Source organism: Physeter macrocephalus, chromosome 5, assembly GCF_002837175.3.
Source record: "Physeter macrocephalus isolate SW-GA chromosome 5, ASM283717v5, whole genome shotgun sequence".
NCBI lineage: Eukaryota > Metazoa > Chordata > Mammalia > Artiodactyla > Physeteridae > Physeter > Physeter macrocephalus.
Window position 1 is genome coordinate 42,362,096 of NC_041218.1, and position 19,134 is coordinate 42,381,229.

At 39.0% G+C, this 19,134-nt stretch overlaps 2 protein-coding genes across 10 annotated transcripts in view; one reads left to right on the forward strand and one right to left on the reverse strand.

Moving 5' to 3' along the window:
• The window catches only part of ANLN (anillin, actin binding protein), a 58,866-nt gene extending 56,158 nt beyond the window's left edge, over positions 1-2,708 (reverse strand). Inside the window, exon 1 of one of the 2 annotated variants that reach the window (XM_007114460.3) lies at positions 2,591-2,708. In XM_007114460.3, the coding sequence (XP_007114522.2) occupies positions 2,591-2,608 (18 nt within the window). In that variant the 5' untranslated portion in view covers positions 2,609-2,708. The remainder of the gene's footprint in view (positions 1-2,590) is intronic. The other variant, XM_007114461.3, reaches the window with a different exon arrangement.
• A 114-nt stretch (positions 2,709-2,822) lies between these two features.
• MATCAP2 (microtubule associated tyrosine carboxypeptidase 2) overlaps positions 2,823-19,134 on the forward strand; it is a 99,803-nt gene continuing 83,491 nt past the window's right edge. For all 8 annotated transcript variants that reach the window (XR_002892557.3, XR_002892558.2, XM_024128957.2 and 5 more), the window contains exon 1: positions 2,823-2,973. Coding sequence is in view for 6 of the 8 variants with exons in the window: in XM_024128957.2 (XP_023984725.1) it covers positions 2,832-2,973 (142 nt within the window). In the remaining 2 variants the exon portion in view is untranslated. The remainder of the gene's footprint in view (positions 2,974-19,134) is intronic.

A 19,134-nucleotide genomic window follows, 5' to 3' on the forward strand; every position in this document is an offset into this window, starting at 1 on the left:
AAACAAATTGCAAAAACATGAGACACTTAAGGAAACCTGGACACTTACAATGTTTGATGATATTAAGGAACTGCTGTTGATTTTTTAGGTGTGATAGTAGCATTATGATTTTTTTTAAGTCTTTAGTGTTCAGTGATAAATACTTAAGTGCTTACATATAAAATTATATGATCTCTAGAATTTGCTTCCAAATAATTCAGAGGGAGGGATTAGAAGGGGATACAGTAAAACAATATGGCCACGTGTTGCTGGGTGGTGGATGCATTATATTTGAAATTTTCTACAATAGAGAAAACAATATTGCTAAAATGTCCTAACAGTTACTGTTTATATAATTATTTGCCTGTAAAATAATTTGCACTGAATGGCTCTCTTCCATATCAATTCGGCAGAACATTATTGGATGTGCTTGATGTTAGGGAAACATCTCTCTGAATAGGAAACAACAGTCCTACTTCAAGAAGCTTACATTCTAACAGAAAACATGTTCAACGGGTAAATAAATACAAGTGAGATGGGTACTGTGAAAGGTGATCTCCCCTCTGAAGAAGGGGAATCAAACTGTGAGCTGCAGGTTGAAACAGAGTTTGCCAGGCAGAAGAGGCAGGGAGAAGAAGAGTGTGCCAGACAGCACTAGTGACAGCAGGGAGGAGAACCACTGCACAACAGCCTTGTCTGAGGAAACAAGAGTTTAGGATAGTTGTAGCCTTTCTCAACTAGAGTTACCAAGAGGATTAATCCCTAACCCCCTGGCATTAATGTAATGAATTAACACCTCTCCTATGCCTGTAGGGTGGTCTGGTTAAGAATCACCCTTGGGAAAACTGAGAAAACAGTTCTCTCAAATAATTTTCCCTGTTCTATGGTTCTGATAAGGAACTCTGGTTCAGAAAGTCATTTTAACTGACTTCCAATTCTTTTTTCAGACAAGGAACTGTACCAGTTAGTTTCACTGTGCAAAAATGTTATGAATGCTATAATTAAGCACCTAATCTTTGGAACCAATTCAAATTGTTCACTCATTACCAATTAAGGAAAAGATGTCAAAGCTGTTTATTCCAACTGCAACCGATCTAACTTTTCATAACACAAACCATACATATTTCTGAGCACACTCTAAAATGAAAAGTTTCTTTCAACTGAGATTTGTACTAGCTTCAGAATAACATTTTTAAGTAAAACAAAGTACAATTTTCAGCCAACTTTCAAAATGCTTTGTCCTGTCAGTTACCTAGGAGAATGAAAATATTCAGAACACATAGGGCTAATATTTTCAGGAATCCTATTCTAAGTTGGAACATAATGTATCCTTTTTAACTTCAATGTAAGTGAAAAATATGTAGTGCACGACCAGCTCTATTCTTTAAAGCTAATACAAAAATGTGTTCAGGATTTTTCTGTTAGAATATTTAAGGTTAATGAATTGATGTGTTTTCCCCCAGAGATGATTGAGAATTTGTAAACAAAAATAAACACTGTTGTGTTTGAACACAAGTAAACTCTAATTGTTGAAACTTTTAATATCTTAGGATTGTAAGTACATCTCAAAAAAAAAAAGTATTACCACTCTCCATTCAATTTTTCAATCTAGTGCAGAGACATTTTTAGGCTCACTTTGCAACAACTGTTATTTTTTGAGTTGAAACTTGCACAACAACCTAAAAAATGAGGAACTGTCCTGGAAGAAAAGAGAGTGGAAATTCCTGAGTGTGTCAAAGTACCTTGTCAACAAGAAGCCAAAGCTAGACAAATAATCGACACAATAACGATGTAATTAATCCATATTTAATTTCCAAAGAACAAAAGATGAGTGAAGTATTGCTGTAATGGTATGCTCCATAAACATACCCAAAAAGATTTATTTCTTTACTTTTTTTTTTAAATCGTGGGCTATTAATTTTGGTTTGTACGTATTTGGCTAACACTGTTTCCTTTCAATTTGTATCAATCTCAGGTATGAATCTTCTTTGCTAGTTAGCTGAGCAATAGAATCTGAAGGAACTATTGACTTTATAAGAACGGATGCAATGGTTTCAGGCACCGGCTTATTTTAACGTTTTGCTGTCATTTTGTTCACAGCATCCTTAAATGCACGGCTCCTCTGCGGGCCACACGAACCCTGCAAATCACATTCCATTCCATTTCCGGGCGGCGGCTGCACACACAGCACTGAGTCACTCAGACACCCGACTCCACCTTGCAAGTTACCCCGGCTTTTACTTCCAGCGGGATCTTTCGGTCAGGCCCCCACCTCACCCTCGCAAGGGACAGGGATCCACTCCAGAGGGGCATATAATAACCGGGGCTGACAGGAGGTTTTTTCACTACTGCTACTGAGGACAGACTCAAAGCTTTCCCCCGCAGAGCTTCATCTGCAGGATAAGAACAAGAAAACCGCAGAACTGCAGCCGCAGAGCGGAGGGAACCAGCGGCCCCCTCCTGCCTTCCCCAGTCCGACACCCGCACGCACACTCTGCGCACGCGCGCGCACGCGCTCTCCGCCCGGTGGGTCCGGAGGTAGACAGAAGGTGGGAAGGGAGGGTGGGGGCCGAGAGGGGTCGTGGCTGGCTCTGCCCGCAAGTTTTCTTACCTCGGTAAACGGGTCCATCGCCCCGGGCTTCGCGTGTCGATTGCGAGACGACCGAAACGGTGGTTCAAATTCGGAAAAAGAAAAGAAGTGAGTGCCGGCTCAGTGTGTCACTTGGAGAAAACAAGAAGTCCGGGGCAGGGGAACCCTCCCAACCTACTCTCCTCTTCCCCACAGCCTCCAGTGTCACGCTCGGCCTTCAGCGGCGGTTCAAATTTGAATTTCAGCGCCGGGAGCCGCGCGCATGCGCGCGGGGCGGGGCGGGGGCAGGGCACGCCTCTCCCCGCACCGGCGCTGGATCACTTGGCCTTGCCCGCGCTGGGAGGTTCCCAAGGGTGGCTTAGAGTTCTCAGTGATAGCCCACCCCTGGCGGCGGAGATGCGGAGGTAGGTGCTGCGCTCGGCCCTTCAACTGCCTCCCGGCTCCAAGCCCCACCCCAAACGCTCGCACACCCCAGCCTGTTTAAGCAGGTCCCTTCGCGCCTGTGCTTGGGCGTTACCGCTTTCCTTCATTCCTAAATTTAGGATTAAGGGCCCTTCTGTTTGAAATCCCACTGGACCATAGACCTGACATAGCTTTCTGTCTATCTGCCCGCCCGCCCCTACTTCGCTCCAAGGGGGACGCAGGCTTGGCCTTCTTGAGGGCCAAGAAGGACACTTGGGGCTAATGACCAGTTAGCCACCTTGGGCACTGGCCTTTTTCATTGGGAAAATAAGGTTAACATTAACAGACCGTGTGTAAAGAGTTTATACACAAAACTCTCGTCCCTTTTTATTTTAATCCCATCAAACTGCATGCAGTGTTAGAGCTGAGAAGCTACCCACTTTAATCCTCCCTTTTACAGCTAAGAGAAGGGAGACCCTAAGACATTAAGTGACTGGTCCAGGAGAAATGAAAATCCCATTCTCAGCTCATAGTCTGCTTTCCACCGCTGAATCAAGCTGTATTTCATGATTATTCTCTGTAGATTACTGAGAATTGTAAAGTACGTTTTATAGTTACTGTGTCAGATTCATTTCTTATTTAGTAAGTCTGTACTAGGGCTTGTTATAAAGACAACAAACAGGTTTGGACTTCTTCATCTGTAACACAGAGTAGATTGCTGAGTGACTGCCCAATGGCTGAACAGGCCAAAACTATTTCTCCCAAGTAAGAAGTTTCGGTGTATTTAATAACGTTTCCATCTTAGCAGTCAGTAAACATTACAAAAAGTATTTCACTGATAATATCTCTAATTTGAATTTTGGTGCTATACGTTGTAATGGAAAGAATTCTGAGTGTGGGATAAGAAGAAATTCCTTGAGGTCTTGGCTCCACCAAGACCATGTGACCTTAGGCTTTAGGCAAATCATTTAACTCAGTATTTCTTAGACCTTTCTGGGGGTCATAGTCTCCTTTGAAAGTACAATTAAAGCTGAAAAATGCCCACTCAATCACAGAATGTTTAAGATATGATTCTATGAAGTTCATGGTCACCAGGTTAGCCTCTGGATTTTAGTTTACTTATCGGTAAAACAGGAATAAACAGCTGCCCTGCCAGTCCTCACAGTTGTTAGGAGGATCAGGTGAAAAATTAAAAGAGATCCCAAAGTACTCTGTAATAAGTAATAAGCCCCTATCCAAGTGTTTGCTGTATCGAATTATTAATATTTAACTCAAAATATGCTACTTATAAACCAAAGAGAAAAGCTGCTTGAATTTTTTTCCAGTGCTGGACCAGAAAGTGGTGAGTGTATTGAGGGGTGCGGGTTCAGGAGGAAGTTTACGCGACATTGGAAAATGAGTCAATAGAAGTTTATGAAGCCTTGCGCCTTCCGGCTTTGGCCTCTGTGAGCCTTAGATTCTTTATGACCAGATCCTAGTCAAGACTAAAAGAGATAAATACAGCAAGTGACTCAATGTAACTACCCAAAAAATTTAGTTTATCTTTCTTCACAGTCCCCCTGTCGTTACCCTGATGATGATGATAGCAAACCACCACACAATAGCTGAAGTTCGTTAAACACCTACCATGTGCCAGAAGCTGTGCTAGAGACTCAAGTCTACTCTCTTAGAATACTGCAACTGTCTGCTAACAGTTCTGCCTATTTCCCTTCTTACCCTCTGAGAGTTCACGCTTCAGTTTATAAGCTAGAATTACTTTTCTCCTCTTGAAAATTGTGTTATAAAATATTTCCACTTAACCAAAAAATTAATGAATGGAACAGATAACTGTGTACCCACCACCTAGCTTAAAAAATATGTAATTTTATAATTGAAGTCTGTTGTGTATTCCTCCTTAATCCCATTCCCCAGGGGTAAAATTATCCTGATTTTCATGTTTCTCATTCCCATGAAATGTATGTACTTTTATTACATCTACATATATATCCATATCAATATATAGTGTTTTATATAAATTTTATTTTTACTGTAAGTAAAAATTTCTGCAGTTGGTTTCTTTTCTGAATATTCTCTTTATGAGATTCATCCTCACTAACAGGTATAGCTGCATTTTATTCATTCTCACTGCTGTATTCTATTGTATTAATATACTTGTAATTTATGTATCCATTATCCTATTAATGGACATTTAGCTCATTTCCAGTTTTTCATTCCAAAGACCTCATGATGCCATGAATATTTTTATGTCTCCTTATACATACATGCAAAACTTTCTCTAGAATAATATACCTAGGAATTAGAGGATCATTTCGATTGTAACAATTTATATTCCAGTCAGCTTTAAATGAGCATGCCTGCTCCTCTAGTGCCTCCCTAGTACTTGGATACTCTTTAGATTCTGTCATTCTTGTTTGTATGCATTTATCCTATTACTAATGGAAATGAACATTATTTCATGTGTTTATTGGCCTTTAAGTTTTCCTTTTCTGTGAATTTCAAATTGATATCCTTTGCCCATTTTTCTATGTGGTTGCTTTTTCTTATTGATTTGTAGGCTTTTGTTGTTTGTTTACTATTTTCCAGGAAAATAACTCTTTTTGGTTTTTTGGCTGGCAAATATCTTTTCCTAGTTTATGGTTTGTCTTTTCACTTTAGGATGTCTTGGATGTACAGAAATGTTTCCTATTAATATAATTAAATATATGTATATTTTCCAGTAGGGTTTGTGCTTTTTATGTCTCAAGAAATCCTTCCCTTTCCCTATCCTGAGGTTGTAAATATATTCTCTCATATTTTCTTCTAAAAAGCATGGGTTTTTCATGGTTTTGTCTTTAAATTATCTGGATTGATCTTGTTTTTTGTTTGGCTAACCAAATGTCTTAGCAGCAGTTATTTAATTGTCCATCCTTTCCCCACTGACCTTAATGCCACTTTTGTCATGTACCAACTTCTCCTGTATATGTAGGTCTATTTAGGAGCTCTTTATTCTGTTCTACTGGTTTATTTGTCTATTCCTCACCCAATATCGAGCTGTTTTCATTATGTGTTGATATCTGATAGGGCAAATTAAAAATTGATGTGGTTAATTTTGTCCCCTTATTCTTCCATATAAATTTTGGGGTCAGATTGTTAAGTGCCACAAAGGAAAAAAAAATCCTCTTGAGATTTGTGATTGGAATCGTTTTGAATTTATTAAATAATTTGGAGGAAAATGACATCTTTGTGATAGCAAGCCTTTCCATTCGTGAACATGGATATATCTTCATTAATTTAAGCCTTCTTTAATATCGTCCAAAAATGTTTATAATGTACTTGCATAAAGATCTTTAAACTCTTTAATTTGTTCCTATGTATCTTTTTTGTTGTTATTGCTTTTATAAATGTTATCCTTTAAATTATATTTTAAAACTCTGTTATTGATATATAGGAACATGATTATTGCAAACCTATTGAGCAATCTTATTAATTTTAGCAATTTATTCATAGAGTGGGAGCTTTTTAAAATGTAAATTGTACAGTGTCAATTTCTTGTTTTGAGCCAGTTTATGTCTTCTGTTGCAATTAGAATAATATCCAAATTCTTTATCATACCTACAGGGCCCTACATGACCTGAACCTTGCCTGCCTCTCCTAGTATCCTAATATTCTCCAGATATTACAGTACTCTCCCTTCCTTTTCCCACTAGTCTCCAGCCTCACAGGACTTTTTTCTAGTCATAGAAATAGGCCAGATTTCTTCCTGCTTCAAGAACTTTCCATCCCCTGGATATTCATAGATCTACCCGTGGCTGGCTGCTCATTAATTGGGTCTAAGCTCAAATGTGGTATCTCAAGAAGACTTGTCTGATCAGGTGGCCACACCCCTCCTCTCTCCCCCCCCAAGTCATGTTCTTTCCCATTACTCTGTTATATTTTCTTCATTGCATTTACCACTTACGTGGGATCATTTTAGATATGTGTTTAAGTTTATCATCTACCTCTTCTACTAGACTGTAAGCGATGGAATGGCAAGGACTTTGTCTTGTTGGTAATTATTGTAAACTAGCAGCTTCAGGGCACACGAGTTCAGTAGATATTTGTTGAATGAATGAATGTAAGATAACTATTATTCCTTTTTTTTTTTTTTTTTTGGTGGTATGCGGGCCTCCCTCTGTTGTGGCCTCTCCCGTTGCGGAGCACAGGCTCCGGACGCGCAGGCTCAGCGGCCATGGCTCACGGGCCCAGCCGCTCCGCGGCACGTGGGATCCTCCCAGACCGGGGCGCGAACCCGGTTCCCCTGCATCGGCAGGCGGACGCGCAACCACTGCGCCACCAGGGAAGCCCCTTATTCCTTTTTTAGAGATGAAGAAACTGAGATGCAAATAGGCTAAGTGATTGCTCTAAGTCCATCACCTATAATTTGAACCAGATCTGCCTGACTTCAAATCCTGTTTATGATCTTGACATTTCAGTTAATTTATTTATTTTGATCACCAAAGTCACAATAATGATGTAAATGTGCTCTTGAGCTATATCTAAAGTGCTGAATACATAGCAACCCTGTTTTTCTCTTAAAATTGTTTTTAAAAAAATTTTAACTACTAAGTCAGGAAAGAAAATAAATATATTCACATGATTATTACCAGTCAGTTATACAGTTTGGCCTAACGATGATAGTATTCTGAAAGTCATCAAAAGTGTCTTCTTTAGTTATTCAAATAAAAACCATAATTTCTCAAGTTATTTAGGTAAAGACCACAGCTTATTATATTAATTTAAGAATAGTATCAAGGCTATGCACTCTAGAGCCCGCGAGCCACAACTACTGAACCTGTGAGCCACAACTACTGAAGCCCATGTGCCTAGAGCCCATGCTGTGCAACATGAGAAGCCACCGCAATGAGAAGCCTGCTCACTGCAATGAAGAGTAGCCCCCGCTCGCCGCAACTAGAGAAAGCCTGCGCAGCAACAAAGACCCAACACAGCCAAAAATAAATTATTTATTTATTTTTTAAAAAAAAGAATAGAGCCTGCGCACAAAGACCCAACACAGCCAAAAATAAATAAATTATTTATTTATTTTTTAAAAAAAAGAATAGAATCAAGGCTCTGAAGAAGAGATAACTAGAGATTAAAGGTAGCCCGAGTAAATGAATATTTGCCCCTTCTAAGATCCTTTTCAGCAAAGGAAATAGTTATCATGTTTTCACAGGTAAAATTGATGGAGGGCTGAAAAACACAAAAAGTCAAAAACATTTACTTCAGTAAGGACACTCCATATGTTATGTATGTACAGTTAATTTTTCAAGGTATATTCACACACATTCTCATTTCATTCACAAAATAAAACAATGACCTAAATATTCCTATTTTTACAGGAATTAAAAAGGCCAAAATCTAACCATAAGGCAGTGGCAAGAAGGATTAAGGTCAAATTCTCTGCTTCAGGTTATCTGGCTGAAGGGCCACTTCTTTTACACATTCATTATAATGAAGAAATAAGGGCTTCCCTGGTGGCGCAGTGGTTGCGAATCCGCCTGCCGATGCAGGGGACATGGGTTCGTGCCCCGGTCTGGGAAGATCCCACATGCCGCGGAGTGGCTAGGCCTGTGAGCCATGGCCGCTGAGCCTGCACGTCCGGAGCCTGTGCTCCGCAACGGGAGAGGCCACAACAGTGAGAGGCCCGCATATCACAAAAAAAAAAAAAAAAAAAAAAGAAATATCAAAAGATGTTATATACGTGTTACTAAAGGGCTATTTTATTTGTAACAACATCTCCTATTAATGGTCACTAGCATCATATTTTCAGGGTTTTAAACAGTTTTAGTGGTCTTTAGCATCAGATTTTTTTCTAAGTTAATCAATGAAAATGTTTCATTGTCCAAAGTGAGGAAAAATAGATTGTGTGTGTGCTTTCTAACATATTGTATTGTTTCCAAAAACCAATGCAACTACAGTCATATTTCCTTTATTCAATAGAGTATTCTCAAAATGTATACAGCTCTAATCTCCTTTTTACTTTCTCAAGTGGTTAATACGGTATTAAGGGAATTCATATTTAAAGGACCATGGTAAATCCTTTCATAAAGACGAAGAATTCTTTTATGTACTTATCGCACTATAATTTACATATGCTATCTTTACTTTTCCATACCTAGATTTCTCAAAGCTATATCACAGAACCTATTTTTTAATTTTTTAGCAATCCCATATAAAAGAAAAGTAGCTCTTAAATATTAAAAAATAGCAGAAGTCAGTGTTTCTTAAACATCAAAATCTCTTTATTGAACATCAAAAATAAATTCTTCTCCTTTTATTTTTTGGCCATGCGGCATGTGGGATCTTAGTTCCCCCACCAGGGGCCGGACCAGGGACCGAACCCATGCCCCCTGCAGTGGAAAGGAAGAATCTTAACCACCGGACCACCAGGGAAGTCCCAAAATCTTCCCCTTAAGTTTGAAACCAGAAGGTTCATTGTATTCCACTGACATCTGTCATGAACTTCTTTATCTTCCAAACACTTCAAAAATTTCTCCTCACTTACTCTTTCCAGACCTTGGTTCTTCCCCTGGCTCATTAGCCCTTCCAAATGTTGGCGTTCATGACATCTGCTTTCACTCTCTGCCCTGCTTCTCACAGCCTGACACCATCTGCATTTGTCAGCACCATTCATGCCTGACAGGTACTAGGCCCTCAAGAAATGTTTGCTGATGAATTCTCAGTGACCACAGCCTCCTATGCTCTGACCTCACCATTCTGCAAACCTTCCAACTCTACTGACCTCCTCTCTTCTCTTTGTCCACCACATATATGGCCACACTTGGACGCTAAACACAACCAGGAAGTGCTCCATCTCCAAGATTTCAAATCCCCAAACTGGCTTCTGATTGTAATCTAAAATCCTTATTTTTTCTCTACTGCTGCTCTCGCCTACTTAACCTGCAAGTCCCCTCTAACCCTAATCTTCAGTTTATTCTCCTTTCCCAACTTTTGGTCAAATTAAAAATGTCATAGTTCATTTGTAGCCATGCCTATGTATTAGCCCTGACTTCCCACCCTGCCCTTTTCTATGAGGCCACATGCTAAGTAGTTCATCTATTCCTAAAAGGTGGCCAAGCAAGTTTAAAAAAAAAGGTAGGAGCTGGCAGGGATCACCTAATTCAGCCCCCTAAAATAGCAGATGAGGAACCAAGAAGATTGTGACTAGTCAGAGATTTCCAGAACCTGTCATTGGCCCTTCCCAGGTCTCTTCCCCAAACACTGCCCAATTTTGATCTTTTCCTGGGCTAGCAATAAGCAGTACAATGCTCATGATGCTAGGCAGCTGCACCAAGATGCAGCTCCCAGTCAGCCAAGTGATCAGGGGGGTAAACAATCAAAACGCATACAACCATTCTGTTTTTCATTTCCAGTACAGTACTCAATAAATTACATGAGATATTCATCATTTTATAATAAAATAGGCCTTTTGTTCATTTTGCCCAACTATAGCCTAATATAATTGTTCTGAGTATGTTTAAGCTAGGCTAGGCTAAGCTATAATGTTTGGTAGGTTAGGTGCATTAAATGTGTTTTTGACTTAGGATGTGTTTATCGGGACATAACCCAATCATAAGTTGAAGAAGATCTGTGTGTGTGTGTGTGTGTGTGTGTGTGTGTGTGTGTGTGTAACTTTGTTGGCTCCTTTTCCTCTGCCTCACAACTAAGTAACTAAGAACTTTAAATTCTACCCTGGGTGCTCTTGTCTACCTACACACACACACACACACACACACACCCAGATGATCTCATCAGTTCCATTGACTTAAAATACCACCTGTATACTGATGGTTCCCCAGTTTATTTCTTTGGCATGATCTCTTCCTTGAACTCGGAACACTAATATCCAACCACCTATGTGAAATCTTGACTTGGACTTTTAACTGGTGTATTAAACTTAACAAATCCAAAATGGAATTTCCCCACTAAACCTATTCTTTCCCCAATCTTCTCCATTTCCATAAATGGCACTACTATCTACCCAGTTGCTCAAGCCAGAAACCTAGGGATAATATTCAGTTCTTCTTTTCCTCCTACTCTATTCACATACCCAACCTACCATCATCTCTGCCTCCAAATATATCTTTTACTTCTCTCCCTCTCTGCAGCTTCCATTCCACTTTAAGCCATCATCACCCTCACTGGACCTACTGCAAGAGTCTCCTGTCTGGTTTCCCTGCTTCCACTCTCATCCTCTTATCCATCATTCTCAGAGCAGTCAATGCAATCTTTAAAAGAAAAAAGCCATATTATGTCACTGCCCTGTTTTAGTGGCTTCTGATTGTACTTAGAAAAAAGTCCAAATTCCTTTCCTTAGCCCCTGCTACCTCTGACATCTTTTCACTTTCCCCCAGCTCACTGGACTCCAACCATGCTGACCTTCACATAGCCCCAGGATCAGGACAAGATCATTCCCATCCCAGGGCTTTTGCCTTTGCAATTCCCTCTACTTTGAATGCTTGTCTCCCCCGCCCAACGCCGCCCCAAATTTCTCATGGCTGACTCTTTCTTATCCTTCAAGTCTCAAAAGTCACTTCCTCAAAGAGGCTCTTCCTGACCCCTCCGTACCCCAAGTCACCATCTCTAGTATACTTCTCTGATTTACTGTACTTCATAGCACCTATTTGTATCTATTACATCATTTGTTTACTTGATTGTTATTTGTTTCTCCCTCTATAAGTTCCAAGAGAACTGGGACTCTATCTGATTTACTCACCACAGCATCCCTGATGTATGAGCACAAGGACTGCCCGATATATGTATGTCATATTTACGTATGTATGTATGGACTACCAGTAGTAACATAAATACTTAATAAACATCTGTGGAAGGAGTAAATTAACACCCATCTTGATTTCTTCAAAATGTAGTTAAGATAGGCAATATTTTTGATGTCTGATTAATAAAAAATATCCTTCCTCCCTCAGTCATTTACAATAAAACATCCTATCAAAAAAAATCACAGGGTTTCCCAGGATTTTTGTGCTGTCCTGACTATTTTCAATGAGGTGAAAGGCGGAGGCAGTTTCACAAAGCATTCTTTTATTTGGCTTCCACTTCATGTTTTTCGTTCTCCTGAAAAAGACATACTGAAAACATTCCATTCTCTCAATACAGGCATCCCAAAAGCATTCAAACTGCACTGGAAAAAAATTTCTTAAAGCTACAGAAACCAACTTTCCCTGGCTCTTTTTTTCTTTCAGAGTCAAGAAACATTGTTTACAGCTGCCCTGACGCTTCCTTTAATGCTTGTTAGAATCTGGGATGTTGCAACCAGAGTTTCTCTGTTCTTTTATAATGGCAAGCTGCAGATTAATTTTCCTCGATTCATAAATTTCCAGTGACATAGAATGTTATAAATTCTTTCCAAGAGAACAGGGAGGAAAGTCAAAAGTATTTTCTAGAAGCGTCTCCTCCCCTTATTCTTTTAAACTCTCATCTGAAATGTAAAAGTAAACAAATATTTTAATGTTCTATTTTTTTTTAGTTACTGAGATAACTTCTCCTTAAGAAATTAAACTTTTTCTCAGTTTCAAGCGTAATATATACTTGATCTGCTCTCAACAAAATGAACTTTTGCTATAGAAAGTGAAATATTATAGTTATTTGTCTCTCCACCAGCACTACCAATGCTTATTAGCAACCTTCTCCAGTCTTCACCATTCCTCTTTCTTGGCCTTTACTACCCAGGTTAATGATCAAATGTGTTCTAAGCCTTTAAAAAGGAAGATGTTGATCTTTTTTCTTAAAAAAAAAAAAAAAAAAAATCCCATCCTCTCTTACTACAGAGATGTTTCGACTGACTTCTTTTGTCCTGAAACTCCATTGACTGTGAGTAGCTTGCCATGTATCAATAGTTTGTACATGGAATATACGCATTAACATATGAGTTAATTAAAAGTTACTGAAAAAATAAGAAAAATATAAGTTCTTTATCCATAACATAAAGATCTCACCACACATAAAAAAACCAATATTTCTCTGAAAATATCTATTTTCCTATCATTTTTGTATCTAAAATTTTATGGAAATCATCATTAAAGAGAATCAGAAATTGAAATGATCCACAATACAGTGCTGGTAGTGAACATAAAAATAACCATTAAAAAAGTGAAGTAGGGCTTCCCTGGTGGCGCAGTGGTTGAGAGTCCGCCTGCTGATGCAGGGGACACGGGTTCGTGCCCCAGTCCGGGAGGATCCCACATGCTGTGGAGCGGCTGGGCCGGTGAGCCATGGCCTCTGGGCCTGCGCGTCTGGAGCCTGTGCTCCGCAACGGGAGAGGCCACAACAGTGAGAGGCCTGCGGTATCACACACACACAAAAAAAAGTGAAGTATAATGCTGCAGTAGGATAACTACAATAACATTCTTGGCTATTTTTGGAAAACTTAAGTTTAGTAAAACTTTAAAAAGGGGGGACGTGTATCCTTAGAGATAAACAAATTATTAAAAGCAGTTTTAATACTTCTTAACTTTATTTTGCAATCAGTGCTTTGAAAATGGAGTTTATATAGAAACAGGTATAAAGGAAAGTTTCTCAAAAAGATGGAATTGTTCATTGTTCTGGCAGATATGTAAAAACAATGCTGACTCAAAAGCAGCCAAGTGGACAGCTGCAGATGCCTTACCCAATGGAAATACTAAACAGGCATAGCACGAATCAATAATTAACAAAGCAGATGCACAAAGCTTGATGAGGATGAATACTTGCATAGGCTGGAGTGGTAAAAGAAGCTTATAACAGTACTAGTTTTGTAAGAAATTAGATAAACTCCTGTTTTCATGAATTTGTTAGCAAGAGTACTTCAGTGCCTAATAGTACACAAAGAATATCTTTTTTAAATGCTTTGAATTGATATTCACCTTTATATAGTATTTATCACTGAAGATGTTTATAAATCAAAATGATCCACAAGAAAATACTGGTAGGGTGAACATAAAAGTAATTTTTAAAGTAAGCAATGAAATAATATTCCAGATGGGCTAACTACAGGGGCATCAAATTGTTAATTTTTAGAATTCTTAAGTTTAACGAAATGTTGAAGAGGGAGGTATACCTTTAGTGTACATCATTTTCTAACTTGTATTATGTGTGTGTGTGTGTGTGTGTATATATATATATCCCTCCATGCTTGTCAGTAAGTGTCTTGAGGATATTGTGTCTTTTATGTACTCTAAAAGCACTAAGCCTGTCTCTTGTATATAAATAAATAGCTCTGAAATTAATAAAATAAGACATCTTGGTTTCTTCAAAATATAATGAAAATGGACAATCTGATTACCCATGCTTTAGTAAAAACAGAGTAATTTCTTTAGATGCTGAACATATGACTGGAAACATCTTTTAGGAGTCTTTATTTTTTTGAGAATTACATTTCTTAAACTGCAGTGACTTGAAAAATTAGAAATTTGCAGAGGTAACAGATGTATTTATAGAAAACTTGGAAAACAGGTTTCAGAATTTAAACTATATAAGGAAGTTAAGGAAGGTATGTAAGGAAGTTAGGTATGTAAGTTTCATTTACATGCTTTTTCCTTAGGACATATGTTGCAAGAACAACTGCTCTTCTGAATGCAAAGGATTCATTGCTTATTACTATATCAAGTGTTTAACCTGAAGATATGTTCCTTATCTACATGCCCATTCTATATCATTCTATTTTTCTTTGAATTATCATTGAAAATGCATGCTTTCTATTATCTACTTATTTCTTAACTTACAAATAATTGAGTACATACTGTGTGCTAGACACTATTCTAGTTGCTGTAAGTATAGCAGTGAACAGTCAAAAATCACTGCACTTGTGGAAATTTTATTCTAGAGATGGAGACAGACAATAATCAAGATAAATCAGTAAGATTTCCTGCAGCACATGACATGGGAAGCTGCCTCAGCCAGAGACTTAGCATTAGGAGTGAGGGGATAAAGGAGTTTGGGGGTGTGCAGAAAGAGAACACGCGTGCACACACACCCTAGGAGCAGGAACATCTTCCCTAGCTTCGTGGGATTCTCCTCCCACCAGAGCAATGTGTAAGAGGAAATCTTGGGGCTTTGGTCTATCGAAAGTGCTCATCTGGGTGATTCTTGAGCACCACCATCCAGAAGTGGTGGCGTCTGATGCATTTTCCTTTGCTTTGCAAAGAAGAGTCGTGAACTTCAAAACCCTCCGAGATGGATTATTAATCCTGCTTTGCAGGAAAGGAAAACCCTCCATCCTTGGCCACCGGCCACCCCTCTCTGGAGACCCTGCTATCACCCAGGCACTCTGAGCCAGAAGGGGACACTTTGGGAATGACAGTGCTCCACGGAGGGACAGAGCCAGCCCCCAGCTTCTCTACACAGAGCCTCCTCCACTAAAGCTCCAAAAATCAAAAACTGTAATTGCCAGAAAAATCATAAAAAAAATAATCCAGCCACTAACCTCATATGCAAATGAAATAATCACTCTGGATCCTGCATTGTGAGCTGCTCTCCATACCCTGATTACCTTTGAAGTCCATATTTTTTTTTTGTTGAATTTGCATCTCTTTAAGACACAAGATTAAAACAAAATTCATGCTTTATTGGATTTTAAATGGTCTTCCTTTTATTTATCCTTCGTCTTTCTTACGTGGATATGCAAGCAAGAAGACGCGACTGGATATTACCAACATGTTCACTCCCTTAATCTATCTGTCTAGAGGTTTGGCTTCTACAGACCAAGCCATGTGACTGACAGGGTCTTGGTGCTCCAGCCGGGTGTCAGGCCTGTGCCTCTGAGGTGGGAGAGCCGAGTTAAGGACACTGGTCAACCACAGACCTCCTGGCTACACGTAATATCAAACGGCGAAAGCTCTCCCAGAGATCTCAATTTCAACACTAAGACCCAGCTCCACTCAACGACCAGCAAGCTACAGTGCTGGACACCCTATGGCAAACAACTACCAAGACAGGAACACAACCCAACCCATTCGCAGAGAGGCTGCCTAAAATCATAATAAGGTCACAGACACCCCAAAACACACCACCAGATGCAGTCCTGCCCACCAGAAAGACAAGATCCAGCCTCATCCACCAGAACACATGCACCAGTCCCCTCCACCAGGAAGCCTACACAACCTACTGAACCAACCTTAGCCACTGGGGGCAGACACTAAAAACAACAGGAGCTACGAACCTGCAGCCTGCGAAAAGGAGAGCCCAAACAGAGTAAGTTAAGCAAAATGAGAAGACAGAGAAACACACAGCAGATGAACGAGCAAGGTAAAAACCCACCAGACCTAACAAATGAAGAGGAAATAGGCAGTCTACCTGAAAAAGAATTCAGAATAATGATAGTAAAGATGATCCAAAATCTTGGAAATAGAATGGAGAAAATGCAAGAAACGTTTAACAAGGACCTAGAAGAACTAAAGAGCAAACAAACAATGATGAACAACACAATAAATGAAATATAAAATTCTCTAGAAGGAATCAACAACAGAATAACTGAGGCAGAAGAACAGATAAGTGACCTGGAAGATAAAATAGTGGAAACAACTACTGCAGAGCAGAATAAAGAAAAAAGAATGAAAGAATTGAGGACAGTTTTAAGAGACCTCTAGAACAACATTAAATGCACCAACATTCAAATTATAGGGATCCTAGAAGAAGAAGACAAAAAGAAAGGGACTGAGAGATTATAGTTGAAAACGTCCCTAATATGGGAAAGGAAATAGTCAAACAAGTCCAGAAAGTGCAGAGAGTCCCATACAGGATAAATCCAAGGAGACACACACCAAGACATATTAATCAAACGATCAAAAATTAAATACAAAGAAAAAATATTAAAAGCAGCAAGGGAAAAACAACAAATAACATACAAGGCATTCCCCATAAGATTAACAGCTGATCTTTCAGCAGAAGCTGCAAGCCAGAAGGGAGTGGCAGGACATATTTAAAGTGATGAAAGGGAAAAACCTACAACCAAGATTACTCTACCCAGCAAGGATGTCATTCACATTCGACAGATAAATTAAAAACTTTACAGACAAGCAAAAGCTAAGAGAATTCAGCACCACCAAACCAGCTTTACAACAAATGCTAAAGGAACTTATCTAGTCAGGAAACACAAGAGAAGGAAAAGACCTACAATAACAAACCCAAAACAATCAAGAAAATGGTACTAGGAATATACATATCAATAATTACCTTAAATGTAAATGGATTAAATGCTCCAACCAGAAGACATAGACTGGCTGAATGGATTCAAAAACAAGACTTGTATATATGCTGTCCACAAGAGACCTAGGGACACATACAGACTGAAAATGAGGGGATGGAAAAAGGTATTCTATGCAAATGGAAATCAAAAGAAAGCTGGAGTAGCAATTCTCATATCAGACAAAATCGACTTTAAAATAAAGACTATTACAAGAGACAAAGAAGGACACTACATAATGATCAAGGGATGAATCCAAGAAGAAGATATAACAATTGTAAATATTTATGCACCCAACATAGGAGCACCTCAATACATAAGGCAAATGCTAACATTCATAAAAGGGGAAATCAACAGTAACAAAACATAGTAGGGGACCTTAACAGCCCACTTTCACCAATGGACAGATCATCCAAAATGAAAATAAATAAGGAACGAAGCTTTAAATATAACATTAAACAATATGGACTTAATTGATATTTATAGGATATTCCATCCAAAAACAACAGAATACACTTTCTTAAGTGCGCACGGAACATTCTCCAGGAGAGATCATATCTTGGGTCACCAATCAAGCCTTGGTAAATTTAAGATAATTGAAATTGAAATTGTATCAAGTATCTTTTCTGACCACAGTGCTATAAGACTATCAATTACAGGACAAAATCTGTAAAAAATACAAACACATGGAGGCTAAACAATACACTACTTAATAACCAAGAGATCACTGAGGAAATCAAAGAGGAAATCAAAAAATACCTAGAAACAAATGACAATGAAAACATGATGATGTAAGACCGATGGGATTCATTAAAAGCAGTTCTAAGAGGGAAGTTTATAGCAATACAGTCCTACCTCAAGAAACAAGAAACATCTCAAACAACCTAACCTTACTCCTAAAGCAATTAGAGAAAGAAGTACAAAAAAATCCCAAGTTAGCAGAAGGAAAGAAATCATAAAGATCAGATGAGAAATAAATGAAATAGAAACAAAGAAAACAATAGCAAAGATCAATAAAACTAAAAGCTGGTTCTTTGAGAAGATAAAATTGATAAGCCAACATTAAAAGGATCATACACCATGATCAAGTGGGGTTTATCCCAGGAATGCAAGGATTCTTCAATATATGCAAATTAATCAATGTAATACACCATATTAACAAATTGAAGGAGAAAAACCATATGATCCTCTCAATAGATGCAGAAAAAGTTTTTGACAAAATTTAACACCTGTTTATGATAAAAATCCTCAAGAACGTAGGCATAGAGGGAACTTACTTCAACATAATAGAGGCCAGGGCTTCCCTGGTGGCGCAGTGGTTGAGAGTCCGCCTGCCGATGCGGGGGACGCGGGTTCGTGCCCTGGTCCGGGAGGGTCCCGTGTGCCGCGGAGCGGCTGGGCCGGTGAGCTGTGGCCGCTGAGCCTGGGCGTCTGGAGCCTGTGCTCCGCAATGGGAGCGGCCACGGCAGTGAGAGGCCCGCGTACAGCAAAAAAAAAAAAAAAACAAAAAAAAAACAAAACATTATAGAGGCCATATATGACAAACCCACAGCCAACATCGTTCTCAATGGTGAAAAACTGAAACCATTTCCTCCAAGATCAGGAACAAGACAAGGTTGTCCACTGTCATCACTGTTATTCAACATAGTTTTGGAAGTCCTAGCCATGGCAATCAGAGAAGAAAAAGAAATAAAAGGAATCCAAGTCGGAAAAGAAGAAGTAAAGCTGTCACTGTTTGCAGAAGACATGATACTATATATATAGAGAATCCGAAAGATGCTACCGAAAAACTACTAGAGCTAATCAATGAATTTGGTAAAGTAGCAGGATACAAAATTAATGCACAGAAATCTCTTGCATTCCTATACACTAATGATGAGAAATCTAAAAGAGAAATTAAGAAAACACTCCCATTTACCACTGCAACAAAAAAGAATAAAATACCTAGGAATAAACCTACCTAAGG